The 14,682-nt window shown below is 54.9% G+C and overlaps 1 protein-coding gene across 3 annotated transcripts in view; it reads right to left on the bottom strand.

Annotated features, from left to right (window-relative positions):
* The window catches only part of Piezo1 (piezo type mechanosensitive ion channel component 1), a 69,029-nt gene extending 55,296 nt beyond the window's left edge, over nucleotides 1–13,733 (bottom strand). For all 3 annotated transcript variants that reach the window (XM_052166765.1, XM_052166767.1, XM_052166766.1), the window contains exon 1: nucleotides 13,641–13,733. In XM_052166765.1, the coding sequence (XP_052022725.1) occupies nucleotides 13,641–13,704 (64 nt within the window). In that variant the 5' untranslated portion in view covers nucleotides 13,705–13,733. The remainder of the gene's footprint in view (nucleotides 1–13,640) is intronic.
* Nucleotides 13,734–14,682: the final 949 nt, after the last annotated feature.

Raw genomic sequence — 14,682 nt, 5'->3', positions numbered from 1 at the left:
AGAAACCCAGCCTCACCCAAGAGTGTGCAACCAAGACAGTGGCTGGTACTTCCACAGGCTGAAGGATAGAGTCCCAGAAGGTAGGGGGTGACCACTGACCGTCAGTGTAACAACAGGCTGCAAAGGAGACCTATACCTGCCGTCTACCTAAGCTGTCAGAAAGAGGATCCAGAGCAGGCCAGGGACGTGTCACCACAGCAGCCCTGACCACCACGCAGAGCTGACCCCCACCCCACACTTCAGGTATCTACTCTCCAGGCCTGTTTTCACTGTGAGAACTGGAAACTGATGCAGGAGGCCCTTGACGGAGGTCACCCAGCCAGTCGGCTGCTCCAGGAAGGCAGCCTAGGGCTTCGGTTCCGCCAAGCCTCCCCCAGGCAGTACCGCCTTGATCACCAACCGCTTTCTTAGGTCTCTGTTCCCACAGAACTGGGAGCCTCTACCCCACACCCCTGATCCTCGGAGATTAGGGCCTACCCAGCTTTCCTCCCCTAGCTGGGAAGGTCTGTGGCCACTGATAAGGTCTGTGTGATGGCTAGCTTTAACTGTCAACGTGACAGAAGCTAGAATCAATCACCTGGGAAGAAAGTCTTAACTGAGAAGTTGTCTACGTGAGGTTATCCTGTGGGTATGTCTGCGGGGATTGACTTGATTATTAATTGCTGTGGGAAAGACCCAGCCCACTGTGGGCAGCACTATTCCCGAGGCAGAAGGTCCTGGACTGTGTCCAGGTGATGTGACCTGCTGTCTCGAGTTCCTGCTGCGGTGACATCCCTCCAGTGACGAACTGTAACCTGGAACCAGGAGCTAAAGATAAATCTGTCTCCTCCCTAAGTTGCTTTTTGGTCTGGATCTTTTATCACAGCCACAGAAATGAAATTAGGACAGCTTAGAATGCGGTCACCACGAGACCATGTCACCAGGCAAGACTAGACAGGTGTGACCTCTGAGACCTAGAGCAACAGCCACCTCGTCACCTCATCCTGGCCTCTGCTGACATTCTCTCCCACCTACAGGATGGCCACTCCTAGCCTTCCTTGACCCCTGTAAGCAATATAAACAAGAAACCACAGATGCATGACGCTGGGCACAGGCAGGCAGGAATGTAACACGGGGCTGCAGTTTTGCAAGGTCCAGCTACCATCCCCAGGTGCAAGCTTCACGCAGTAGGTCCAGCCTCCTCCACACAGTGGAGCAGGAACAGGGCCAGCCCTCTAGGGCCAGCCAAGGGCCAAGCTGGATTCTGGAGGCAGAAAAGGAAGCAAGAAGTTGCACCCAGATCCCACAAGGCATGCCATTCCAGATAAGGACAGGGACGGAGGACTGAAGGACAACTCGGCTGGTTAGCACACAGCCTCTGAGGAGCCTGGGGGCCATGGACTGCTTGGGCTCCCTAGAGGATCCACAGGACATTGGTTATTAGAGTAAGCCACACCTACACCTTGTAGACCCCTGGTGCAGCATCTGCCAAGCACAGGAACTACCCTACCCTTCAGACTGATGCCTGGGGTCTTCTCAGACTCAGTGCAAAGTAGGGAAAGAAGGCAGGGTACAGAGGTAGCCATGGCAACCTCTGGGAACAAGGACCAGAGGGGTCAAGACACCAACACACAAGGCCCCAGGTCCGGGCAGACCAAGGAGGCCGTGTTGCAAGGACAGAATGAACAAGGGCCCTGGTCAGGCCTGTGAACCAGAACAGGAATGCAAGAACGTAGGAGCAGCTGCTCTGAGGCAGGACGAGACCCCAGGGTGTGAAGCTGACCCACTGACTGAAGGCTGAGCAGGTGGATGGGGTGGGGTAGGGTGGTGATGGGGCGGGACATTCTGTAAGGCACCCAGGCAGGTGGTCGGCAGGACAGCCAAGGTCCAGCCACACAGCAAAGAAGGGGGAGCCACATGGGTAAAGAGTGAAAAACATTCTGTGGAAAGACAGCCATCTACACAGAGCAGACAACAGTCGCACAGGTCAGGGCCTGCCCCTAACATGACACCATGAATACTGAAACTGGTGTGCCATGCAGACAGAAAAACACTCAATGTCAAATTTATAACAACCCCAAGGGTCAAAATTAAAGGAGGCCAGATGGCACACACGGGCATGTAGTGCCAGCCCTTGGGAATGGGCACAAGAGTTTGAGGCTAGCCTGGGCTACTCGGGGATATCCTGTCTCACATGGCGCTCAGCATACAGCCCGGACGATCATCTCATTACCCAGCACGCATGTAACCCTGGTTCAATCCCTAGTGACATATAAACCAGGCACGGCGGCACACACATGGAATCCCAGCATACAAAAGGAAGGTCAGGAGTCAGGGAACATCCTTGGCTACACAGGAAGCTTGAGGCTAGCCTGAGTTGCAGAGGGCCCTGTCTCAAAACTGAAAACAGGGCTGAGGAGATAACTCAGCTGAAAGATTGTGCCGTGAGCAGAACCTGAGCTCAGTCTCACGAGCCCACATGTTTAAAAAGCTGGGTAGCCTGGGGTGGCTACCGGTGAGTGTTTTCATCCCAGTGCGAGAGGCAGAGGCAGACGGAGCTCTGTGAGAGTGCCGCTGCCCTACTCTATACAGCAAGGTCCCGTCCAGCCAGGGCTTTATGGTGATTCTTGTGTAAAAAAATAAATGAGACAGTCTAAAGCTGGGTGTAGTAGTGCACACCAGTGCTAGGGGGACAGCCACAGGTCGCTTCTTGGGGCTTCCTGGCCTCCTGCAGTCGCAGTCTAACTGGACAGTTACAGGTTACTTAGCATTCTCTCAGAAAAGAAGCTGGGGGCTGGCGAGATGGCTCAGCAGTTAGAGCACCGGCTGCTCTTCCGGAGGTCCTGAGTTCAAATCCCAGCAACCTCATGGTGGCTCACAACCATCTAATGATATCTGATGCCCTCTTCTGGTGTGTCTGAAGACAGCTATAGTATACTTATATATAATAAATAAATAAATCTTTTTTAAAAAAGGAAAGAAAAGAAGGTGGCTAGCTTCTAGGACAAACACCTATGTTTGAGGTTGACCTCTGACCTCCTTGTACACCTGTGTACATATATGAACACACACACACATGCACATATACACATACATAAACACACACACACATACACACATACATAAACACATACACACACACACACACACACACACACACACACATCAGAAGAAAGAAAGAGAAACCAAAACAGAAGATACCCAATTTTTTTAAATGGTTGAAAGATATAAGGAGACACAATGAAGTCAGTAAGGATCACATGCTGGGCCTGAGGGCCCGCTCAGCAAGCAAGGCATCCACAGAAAGCAACCTGAAGCCACAGGCGCGCCCCCTTCAGCAACTTGCACGCAGGCTGTGGGCACCAGGGTCTAGAGGCTCGAGGTGTCTCTGAGTTTGTGCACACACCCTCTTCCCCTGTGCACCCGAGAAGTCCTCTCCCCACAGCTACTCCAGGACACAAACAGAACAGTAAACTTTGTGTCTGTGGAGCGTGAGGCAGAAGGATTTGGAGCTGCAGGACAGCCTGGGCTACACAGTGAGACCTTGAATAAAAACACAAAAAGGGAACAGTACCACACAGCAGCTCAGCCCTGCCTGAGCAAAGATGACAGAGAGCTCGCTCGTGACCCGAGGGCTCTCTGAAGTGCAGATGCAGGCAAGGCAGCTGGGGCAGGAGGGCAGCGTGGGGGTCCCTTCACTGTCTGGTTCTGGGATGGTTGTTTGGAAATCCTCAGCTGTTGGACCTCACCAGGCAGTGTGACCGAACTTCGGGTTCCGCTGGTGCTGCTAACACTCAGGGCTCTGTGCAGGCCGCAGTGCTCAGGTGCAAGACAACACGGCAGTGGTGGGGGACCCCAGAGCCCCAGACAGGCTGGGGCAGAGCAGGTCTTCCAGATACATTTGCCAAGAGAATGATGAGGACAGTGACCAGACATCTGGAGGAAGAGGACAGGTGAGGAGATACTGGAGGGGGGAGGCGAGGGGGGGTGGGGACAAAGTGACCTAGCCCTGGATGAGGGACATGTCTGGAAGGACACCCTTGGGGACCCACCCAGGAAGGCAGAGCAGGGAAATTGCTGACAGGATACAGCTAGGGCTGAAGGGCAGGGCTGATGGCAGAACTCTGAACTCTGGCGGTAAGCAAGGACTGCGTACCCCAACTATGCTAAACATCCTACTACAGTCTCCTTAGAAACAGGCTTAGCTAGTGGTGGTGGCACATGCCTTTAATCCAACACTAGGGGAGCAGAGGCAGGTGAATCTGTGAATTTGAGGCCAGCTTGGTTTGTAGAGTGAGTTACAAGACAGCCAGGGCTACACAGAGAAACGGTCTCGAAAATCAAAACCAAAAGGCAAGCTGGCTGCCTGGGCTGTGGAGACTTGGTGGATAAGTGTTTGTCACGAAAGCCTGACAGCCTGAGTGCTTATCCTGTGGTACATGTCTGTGATCCCAGCACTCCTGGAATGAGAGAGGCAGAGACAGGAGAATCTTCCAGAAGCTCACAATCCAACTAGCCGGGAGGACACACTGCAGTGGCAAACAAGATAGACCTTGCTTCAAACAAGGTGGAAGGTGCGGACCAATATCTGAGGTTGCCCTCTGATATCCATATATGTTTGCACGCGCGCGCGCGCGCGCGCACACACACACACACACAAACATGCTTATACATGCACATTCAAATACAAAAATAAACTTGAAAAAAAGCAGCAAGGCCTTGCCCCCTTAGAGGTCACTCTCCCACCGGCCACCTGCCACCACGGCTTGGGGAGACAGGCGAGCCTAGAAAGCCACAGGTCCAAGGCTCTCATAGTAGGCAATGCTTCTCACGGGACCTGCTTGGAGGAAAGGACACTGGTGTGTGCTTGAGAAGGCAGGGAGAGCAGTGGGTACCACAGGCCTCAGCAGCACAGGCAGGAGGGCCTGGATCCCCATGGAGCTGGAAGAAAGCTTGCACCCAAGAGACTCAAGGTAGACTCCATCAGAGGGGAGGAAAACAGTCCTGGCCCCACTCCGACGGAGGAGACAGGGCTGGGCAATGGGCCGCAGCCTGCGAGGCTGCGGAAGGCTGCATCTCGCTGAAGGTGATGTGGGTAACAGGAGGCTGGCCAGGACTGGGAGGACTCAGCTATCCTGAGGGATCTGGGCCAACTGGGATAACCTGCCCAAATAGGACAAGAAAAACCCTACAGAGGACAGAGAGCTTAGTACAGAACTCAGCACAGAACGTGCAGGGGCCATGAGGGTCATTAGTGTCACCAGCCCTCAGACATGCTGGCGAGGGAAAGGAAAGATAAAAACAGCCGTCAGGCTAGTGGATGGTCTCATCTCCCTTTTAAAGATCTCGCTTTATTTTTAATTTACGTGTACATGCAGGAAGCCAAGCGGCGGTGGCACATGCCTTTTATCCTAGCACTTGGGAGGCAGAGGCAGGAGGATCTCTGTGAGTTCGAGGCCAGCCTGGTCTACAGAATGTTCAAGTGGGAGAAGGCAGGAGGTACGCATGAGGGCCCTTAAAGCCCCAAAGAGGATGTCTGAGTCTCTGGGTCTAGGGTCGTGGATGAGTCTGAGAGAGGCCCAGTGTGGGCGCTCAGAGCTGAATCTCCGTCCGTCCGTCCTCCGCAAGAGCGGTCCACGCTCCTGGCTGCCGAGCCATCATCTGTGTCCAGCTCCCTCCCTTCCCTTTTAAAACTCCCTGGAATGCTGTCATGCTGTCGGGATGTTTCTGTTAAACAGTGTTTTAACCATAAACAGAAATCAAGTAAATGAGAGAGAGGAAGGGCGGGGAGCAGGCTGGAGCCCAGCAGAGGCAGGCACACCTGCTGGGGTTGGGGTGCGGGGTGTCAGCAGACGGACAGCAGGCTTCGGGGGTTCCAGGAGGGGAACACCAAACCCTATGCTCGCAGCCTCCAAAGCCCACCTCGGGACCCACACCTCCTCCTCGGGTCCCCAGCAAGCACAGGCTCTCAGTGCAGACCCTGGGGTTGGCTTCCCTAGCAGTTCAATACTCCCGCTGAAGATTCTTGGAAGGACGGCCTCGGCTTGGAGGATGAAGGTAGCTTCTAGGCACAGGAGAACCAGGTGGCAGGAAGAAAACCTAATGCTCACCTGCTTAAGGTCTTTACTAGGATGGAGAGATGGCTCAGTGGTTAAGAGCACTGACTGCTCTTCCGAAGGTCCTGAGTTCAAATCCCAGCAACCATATGGTGGCTCACCACCATCTGTAATGAGATTCGATGTCCTCTTTTGGTGTGTCTGAAGACAGCTACAGTGTTCTTACATATAATAAATAAATAAATCTTTTAAAAAAAAAGGCCTTTACCAGCTGAGCAGGAACTCTGTTGGTACAGTTCAGGGAGATGGACAGGAAATATGGCAGTTTGAATGAGATTGGCCCCCATAGGCCAATTTTATATATATTTGAAAATTTGGTCCCCAGTTGGTGGACTGTATAGGAAGGATTAGGAGGTGTGGCTTTGTTGGAAGTGTGTCATGAGTGGGCTCCGGGTTTCCAAAGCCCACAGCAGGCCCAGCTGCATGCTCTCTCTGGCCCTATCCTGGTAGATCAGATGCAAGCTCTCAGATACTGCTCTAGCACCACTGTGTTTCCTGCCACGGTGGTCATTAACCCTCTGAAGCTGTAAGCAGGCCCCCAATTGAAACATTTCTAAGTTGCCTTGGCCATGGCATCTCTTCACAGCGACAGAGCAGTAACTGAGAGAGGCCGGCCCGGCTTCGCGTTCCTCAGAGCCCAGCAGCTGTTCCCGGGGCCCATTTTAGCCTCCCATTCCACGGCTAAGAAAACCACAGGAGGCCGAGGTGGCCACCATGCCTCTGCAGCCTGAACCCAGGGAAGAAATGGTCCCAGCTATATATACTCAGGGAGAAAAATAGCGTGCACACTGCAGCCTGGTAAACAGTCGTGGCTGACCCTGTCAGCCCGTTAGAGAGAACCAAAAATACCCCCTATAATTATGCTATTAAAACATACCAGAAAAAAACGGACCCACCCCACTCAGCAGGGGTTCCTGGGATGGCTACAGGGAATCGGGAGGCTGCACATATTGGCTAAGGCATCTGATATCACCCAAGAGGCTGGTCTGACTGGACAGCTATCCTATCCCCTTTAAAGATTTATTTATTTATTTTATGTATATGAGTACACTGTAGCTGTACTGATGGTTGTGAACCACCATGTGGCTGCCAGGATTTGAACTCAGGACCTTCAGAAGAGCAGTCTGTGCTCTTAACCGCTGAGCCATCTCTCCAGCCCCTTTGTCCCCTTTAAGATGGTGCTTGCCTCCCATGGTGGCCAGTTCTCCATGGGACCAGCGGGAGTGGCTACCTGGACAGCCTGTGATTTTCATGCATAAATGCAATAGGACCCACCCAGTATCACCTCAGAGGGACCCTTGACGCCAGAAATCTAGGAATAACTGAAAGGGAGGCAGTAAGGAGAACTCTGAAACAACCACGGATATTCCAACTACAAAAGAGATGAGGTGACAAGACCATAGCAGTAGGTGACAGACAGCAGAGGCCACCCACACGGAGACCAGAAAGAGCTAGGAAGGACCAAGGCCTCCTGGGAATAGGGGTGACGGTTGGAAATTCAAAGGGTTCAGGTGGAGTTTATGCTCAGCTGACCTGAGCCACACCCAGGCACAGCCCAAAAGTATTAAATGAAAAATTCCAGAAGTATGCATTTCATAAGTTTTAAAAATATTTTGTTTATGTATTTCTCTCTCTCTCTCTCTCTCTCTCTCTCTCTCTCTCTCTCTCTCTGTGTGTGTGTGTGTGTGTGTGTGCGTGTGTATGGGTGGTGTGTACATGGGGTTTATACAAAGTTTTGGGAGCCTTTACCCACTGAACCATCTTACTAACCCTTACCTCTTTGTTTGTTTGCTTGTTTGTTTTGAAGCAGTGTCTCATCATGTCATGTGCTGACTGTCCTGGAACTCTGACACCTATAACCAGGCTGGCCTTGAACTCACAGAGATCTGTCTGTCTCTGCTTCCCTAGTGCTAGGAATAAAGGCTTGTGCCACCTTGCTTGGCTTAAAAAACTTTTAATGCAGCCAGGCGGTGGTGGTGCACACCTGTGATCCCAGCACTTGGGAGGCAGAAGCAGGCAGATTTCTGAGTTCGAGGCTCTACAGAGTGAGTTCCAGGACAGCCAGGGCTATACAGAGAAACCCTGTCTCAAAAAACAAAACAAAACAAAACAAAACAAAAAACCCAAAAAGCAAAACTTTAATGCACTACATGGTGGTAATTATTTAATCTTATTATTAACTATTAGGTTAACCTGTGTGCCTAATATGTAAGTTAGATCTTACAGCATAGAAAAATGAACTACATCAAGAGTTTGTTTGGTACAAGGGCAGGTTTCCAACATCTACCATAGGTATTTGCTTTAGGAAAAAATGGTTTATGGACTACACCACAAGAGGTCCGCCAGGGTTTTCTGTTTGCTTTTCCTGGTGCTGGGGACAGAAGCCAGGGTCTCATACATCCCAGGCCACCATCCTATCACTGGGCTGCACTAGCAGCTCTTTCTACAGGGTCTGATAAGTGATCCATACGGGCCTCGAACCTATGATCTTCCTGTCTCAACCTCCAAGGGAGCTGGGATTACAGGCTTTGGTCACCAAAACAGGCTTGTCATGGACCATGTACTGTACAGATAAGGGGACAACTAGAATTGAAACTCGACTGTGGGGGGAGCTTTAGGCGCTGCCCAGCCTCCCTCCCATGCGGCCACTCCCTGCTCTTGCTCCTGGAAGCCTCTCTACAAAGGGGGCGGGGTGGAAAGGGGGCGGGGTGGCGGTAGGCACATGGAGGGCTCCCCAGCCCCACCTAGTCCTACGGACACCAACTCTAGCAGCGCCCCACTTAGCAAGCCCTGGCTGGCACCCTTCTAAGGAGGCAGAGGGCTCTGGAATGCTACGGTGACCTCATCCTCAGGCCTGGTGACCCATCCTTTCCTCTGGACCGGCCCCGCCCCCATCCTATACCCTCCTCTTCCTGCAACTCATGGCCTTGTCCTGAGTTCTTGCTGCTTCCCAGGCCTTCGGAGCTCAGCACCGGGCAGCTAGGGCATCTGCCCTGTCCACTCACACTGTTCTGACCAGAAAAGGAGGGAGCAAACCTTGGAAGGCCCTCTGGGGCGCCCCACTTAGAAGGTGCATTCGCTGGAGAAACCTATTTGGAGTGTCATTATTAGAGAGTCCTTTGGGGTGGCACTATTTGGGGCTCTGTTTTGGATGCTATTCCTGGGGAACACCGGGCTGGATGGTGTCTTGGGGCCCCGTGGAGGAGCTGCGGGGAGCCTGTTGGTAGGTGTAGGTGTGCCTTTACTCCTCTCTCCGTCTATGAGCAGCTGCGGGGCCTCACAGTGCCCTCAGGCCTGGTGAGGAAGAGGTGAGCGCTCTTACCGCTACTTCTTACATCAATCCCGCCCCACCCCCACCCCGTGCCCAGGCACCGCTGGCCTGGAACCAGCACCGGGCTCCTGGCTGCGACCCAGCACTATGTCCCACAAGACCTCGATGAGGGGACGCATGAATGAACTTGGAGGGGTCAGGGAGCCACACAGGAGTGCAGCCTGGTGTTGCATGCAGGGTAGAGGACCCCTCAGAGACAGGGCCTGTGCATGAGAAATGAGGGCACCAGCCCCTGCCTATCCTAAGAAGAGTCCTCTGTGCAGAAGGGATCACAGTAGTGGGAAGCCCCAGGGACCTGATTTAGCCGCTGAAGGCCATCACACATTACGCTGCACACATGGGAAAGCACTGGGGGGAGGGGGCCCCCCGAGCCACCCAGGCGGAGGAGGAATCTCCGGATGAAGGACTGGCCTTTCTCCAAACGCAGCTGACCTATCCACCTCCCCAGCCTGGGTGTGAGATCACAGCGCAGGGACCGGAGATCAGAGTCTGGAAGTGGCCTTAAAGTTTTTATAGGCCCACTTATGGGGAGATGAGGCCTGGAAAGAGGTTAAAGGCCAGGCGAGTTCAGAGCGAGAAGGGACTGGCGCACTGGCTGTTGTCTTCCACCCACAAACTCATCCACCCGTGGCACATACTCCACTCCCTTGTCCTCCTAGTGACCTGAACTGGGTAACTGCCAGCAAAGAGGGCAATGGGCATCCCAGGGCTGCCCCTTCCCACCCATACGCCTTTAATCTCAGCACTCGGGAGGCAGAGGCAGGTGGAATTCTGAGTTCGAGGCCAGCCTGGTCTACAGAGTGAGTTCCAGGACAGCCAGGGCTACACAGAGAAACCCGGAAAACCAAGAAAAAAAAAAAAGAAGAAGCAAGAACAAAAATGTATATGAAAAAGTAAACACCTAATTACACTTCTAGACTAGGTAACAGAACCGAAAGGGGATCTCAGAGGCACAGCGAGGCGGTTCCCATGGGGCCCAGCCATGGAATCGAAGGGCTAGCCCTCCCCAACTCTTGACAGTCAGAGAGCAAACTTCAAGTCAGTGTCATCCGTACAAGCAGGCAGAGACACCGCCCAGGAAGTTGCCTGGGGCCAGGATCAGAAGCCAGCACTTCTGCCCACCCCAGCAAGGTCACTTCCTCCTTAGGACCCTCCCCCTGGCTGCCAGTGACCACCTGCAACGAGAAAATGGTGACACGGGGATCTCCCTCAGTTCTCAGGTCCCTAGCTCCTCCCCCTAAACACGCTGGGACCCAGTGGGTTCCCCTGTCCTGCTTACTCATTCCCTCCCAGACTCAGCAGTGTCAGGGTCCCACCCCTCTGCCAGGCCTTGGTACTGAAGGCTCAGCAGGGAGTCCCCCACAGCTGCAGGGGGAAGCGGGACCTCACCCATTGTGTGGCTACCAAGACTGCAGTACTGGTGGCAGGAAAGGCTCGGTTCTCTCTCATCTTTCTGCTCTTTCTGGCCCTGAGTTTCAACAATAGCTCTGACCACTGAGAGGGCTGACCAGTTCCTGTCTGAAGGGAGTAGGAGGGCTAGCCTGGCATCCCACCTTTCCCACCTCCAGCCTCACAGGTGACAGAGAACACACTCTGGGAAGGAAGACATGACAGACAGGCCCCCACTGTAAACAGTGATACTTCTCAGAGACAATCCGTCAAGCCCAGTTACCACTCTGTCACGGATGTACCTCCTATGCTATGGCGGGCACAGAGAGCAGAGGCCACGTTGCTTACCACACACAGGTCTTCTTCACTGCACAGGAGGGAGCTTTCTCACTACCTGGCTCTCCTTTAGATTTTAAGTTCCTGCTCCCCCTGTGAGGCCAAGAATCAGGAGACCTGGTCCTTTCTCTCCCAAGCACAAAACATCCCTCCTGGGCCCTGATGCCTAGGTCTCCAGGTCACCAGGTTAAGTCTGCCTGGCTTGGTCACTATTCCCTGGGGACTAGGGCATCACCTCCCTTGACTTTCCAGACCGACGTCCTCTTAGGGGAGTGACAGAGAGGCTACGCACCCCAGGATGATTCAAACCTTCAGGAAGGCCTGAGCCAGCCAGCACCTAGCATTTAAGATGACTAACCTGTGAAGACCTTGTTCCCAAAACACAGGACTCAAACTGTTCAGAGGGTGGAGGGTAAGGGAGCCCTCACAAAAGATGGAGTGAATGTCCCACCTCCAGCAAGAGGTCCCTCAGCGATGACCACACCCATAGAAATGAGCAGGATGCCAGCATCTCCTACGTCACCACGTAGAGCTCTTGGCTGGCTCCGTGCCCCTTGCCCACCTCCTCAGGCATAAAGAAAACTGTTGATGGCCAAGCCCACACCCAGGCTCAGTGTCAGGGTAGGTAGGTGTGGCCTGTGCCTGGATATATGCTCATGAATGGACTTTATTGGGGGGACAGTTTGGGCCTAAGGAAAGACAGGAGCATTAGTCATCAATATTCTTTTGAAAGCTCCCCAGGTGACTAACACACAGTAACACACAGGCTGGGTGGGAACCCCCAGAGCTGGCAAAGCCTCCTTCACATCCTAACCAGACTCAGACTGGAGGCTTCTTCCTCTGCCGCCACACACTACAGCTGAAAAGCCAGGGGATCTCAGAGCCCCGACTGATCCTTGGGGGCTGTCCTAAGCTCCGGGTAGCAGCAGGCTGGACCCGAGCTTACGGTCAATTTCAGTACTGCCCAAGAGCTAAGAATGTTTTTTGCAATTTTTTTTTCTTTAACTGCTGGAAAGAGTATCAAGAGTATTTCATGATGTGAAAACACTTACCATCTGGTCTGTCAGAGAAAAGTCTGCCAGTTTTGTTTAAGCACGGCCTGTCTGTGGAAGAGGACCTCTTCCATGAAAACGGAGAAGCCTTTCTTCCCACACAACTGGACCACTGACTCCCTGCTAGGCTCTTCCTGTCCCCAAGCAGCGCTGACAGTTAAGGAGCCCGAGAAGCAGCAGTCCTGCTGAGACTGTCCCTTTAAGAAGGGTACCTGTCTTCTACATTCTCACCCACCCACCATTCAGCTTATTCACTGGTCCACAGGCCAGTGAGGAAAAGAAGCCACAAATGTGGGCCCTAGACCTTGGCTCTCCTAAGTCCGGGCTGGGCCGAGGACAGTGTCCGCTGGCCCCTCCTTTTCCGAGCTCAATGGTTTTCATTGATTCCTGCCTTGAAAAATTCCCCAACGTCTCACCACATTTTGGTCCTACAAATCAAAACTCCTTTGTGGAAGTCGCAGTAGGGTCTGCCTGGGTTGCCTGACTCCCCGGGAGCCCGTCCCTAAACAGGGTGAGTGAGCAGTGTCCCTCACTCACTCAGAGACTGAGGGAATCGTACACACACCCCCACCTCCGACAGATGAATTTTCACGAGACAGACAAACTTTCACAGTGGGTTCACTGTCTCTCCGTGGGCGGACTTAATCAGACCCTGAGGAAGGTCATATGTGGATGGGTGCTGACTGCTTCAGGAGGTGGAAGGGGCTGGGCACGCTACCCTGGGTAAGTCTGGGACAGCTGCAGTGGGGCCCAGCACCTATGACACCAGAGAGAAGCTCTTTGCAAGCAAGGGACACGGAAGGGGATCTCCAGTTCTGACATCAGGCAGAGCCTCCTGGGGTGCCCTGTGCCCCAGTCCCTCTGGAAGGTAACCAAGTAGGGCACGAGGAAGACAGGAGCCTTTTCCAAGACATTGGACAGCCAGCCAGCCTCGGAACTAGGACTAAGAACACTGAGGACTGCGCCTAGGGCTGGAACATTAGTTCTGGTAGGAAATTTCTGACTTGAAAAGCTCCAGGCAGAAAGCCACCTTCTCCCAGATTGGTCAGGAAGTCATGATGCAAGTTTGATTTTTTTTTTCTGTTTTTCTTTTTTCTTAACCACGAAAGAGAAGAGAAAGTCGCGCTCCCCCTCACATCGCAGACACTAACAGCCCCTCGCCAGGGCCTCTCCTCCCAGCCCGCGCGGAGACGCCCAGCCCTATCTGGGGCTCTCGGGGACCCGCGCCTCGCCGCTGACTGCCGGGCTTTCCACCCGGTGCCCGGGCCCGCCGAGGACGCCAGCGCGCTCACGCCTCTGGAATGCGGGCGCCCCGGGCCGCGAGTCCCGCGGAATCTGCTCGCCTATGCTCGCCCGCGCGCACCCACCCTCGCGGGGCCGGGCGGCGCGGCGCCGGGGTATGCGGACGCAGCCTTCCCGCCCGCGCCCTCCACTCACCGGCCAGGAGTGTGCAGGGCAGCAACAGCCAGTAGAGCCCGGCGCCCAGCACGTGCGGCTCCATGCCCCGCGGCCCGGGGACCGCCCGGGGTCGCGCCGCCGTGGCTAAAGCAAGGTGCGAGGGTCGGGGGAACCGCGCGCCATGGCACTCAGGGCGGGTCTCCGCACGTGCGGCGCGTCGCCGCCGCCGCTGCGACCTCCCGTGGGCCTCGATCTCAGATCGCCGGCCGGCCCGGCCGCGCCCTCTGGTTCCCGACGGCCGGAGCCCGCGCACACTGGGGTGTCAGCCCGCCCGGTTCGGAACTCACGGCGGCTGGCGGAGGCGGAGCTGGGCCGGACGGCGACTTGGCGGCTCTCTCCCTGCTCCCGCCGGAGGGCCTTTATAAGCTCGGCCCCCGCCCTCCCTGGAGTGCCCGCCTCCGCGCTTCCCCCGACGGCCAGGCGCGCCCAGGCACCCCTCGCTGCCCAGCGCAGTCCGCGCGCGAGCACGCCGGCCCTCTGGGCCTGGCTGGTGCCGGTGGCCCGGAGACCTCGGTCCGTTCGCCCCCGAACTCCCCTTGCAGCCCAGCGCAGTCACTCGCACAGTGCCCGTGGGGCGCTTCTCCTTGGGACCCGGGGTGGGGGCAATACAAGAAGATTCCCAAGGACCTGACTCCCCTGACCCCCTGTGGCACCCACGCGCAATTGCGCCCCTCGTGGCTGGAGCAACTTTCGCTTTGCTTTCCAAGCCGTGATGGCGCAGCGCCCCCTGGGGGCTGTCAGAGTTCCGGACTGTGGCACTGGCGGCCACGCAGGCTAGGCCTTGGTGGTTGGAGTGGAGAGACACTGTACTTCAATGGCATCGGACAGTGGCATCCCACTGTGGTCTGCTTTGGGGCTTTGGGACTGCTTCCAGTCAGACCTGCCCCCACTGTGTGGCTTGACCTTGGTCAGTGTGCTATAGACAGTAGCAAACGCTGCCAGAGCACCTGCTGTCCCATTGGTGGTCAGACAAGGTCTGAGTCCTGCATGTGACAGGCACCTCACCCAAGCCGCCTTGGTT

Source organism: Apodemus sylvaticus, chromosome 21 (genome assembly GCF_947179515.1).
Source record: "Apodemus sylvaticus chromosome 21, mApoSyl1.1, whole genome shotgun sequence".
Classification (NCBI taxonomy): Eukaryota; Metazoa; Chordata; class Mammalia; order Rodentia; family Muridae; genus Apodemus; species Apodemus sylvaticus.
This window is presented reverse-complemented; position numbering and strand designations above follow the sequence as displayed.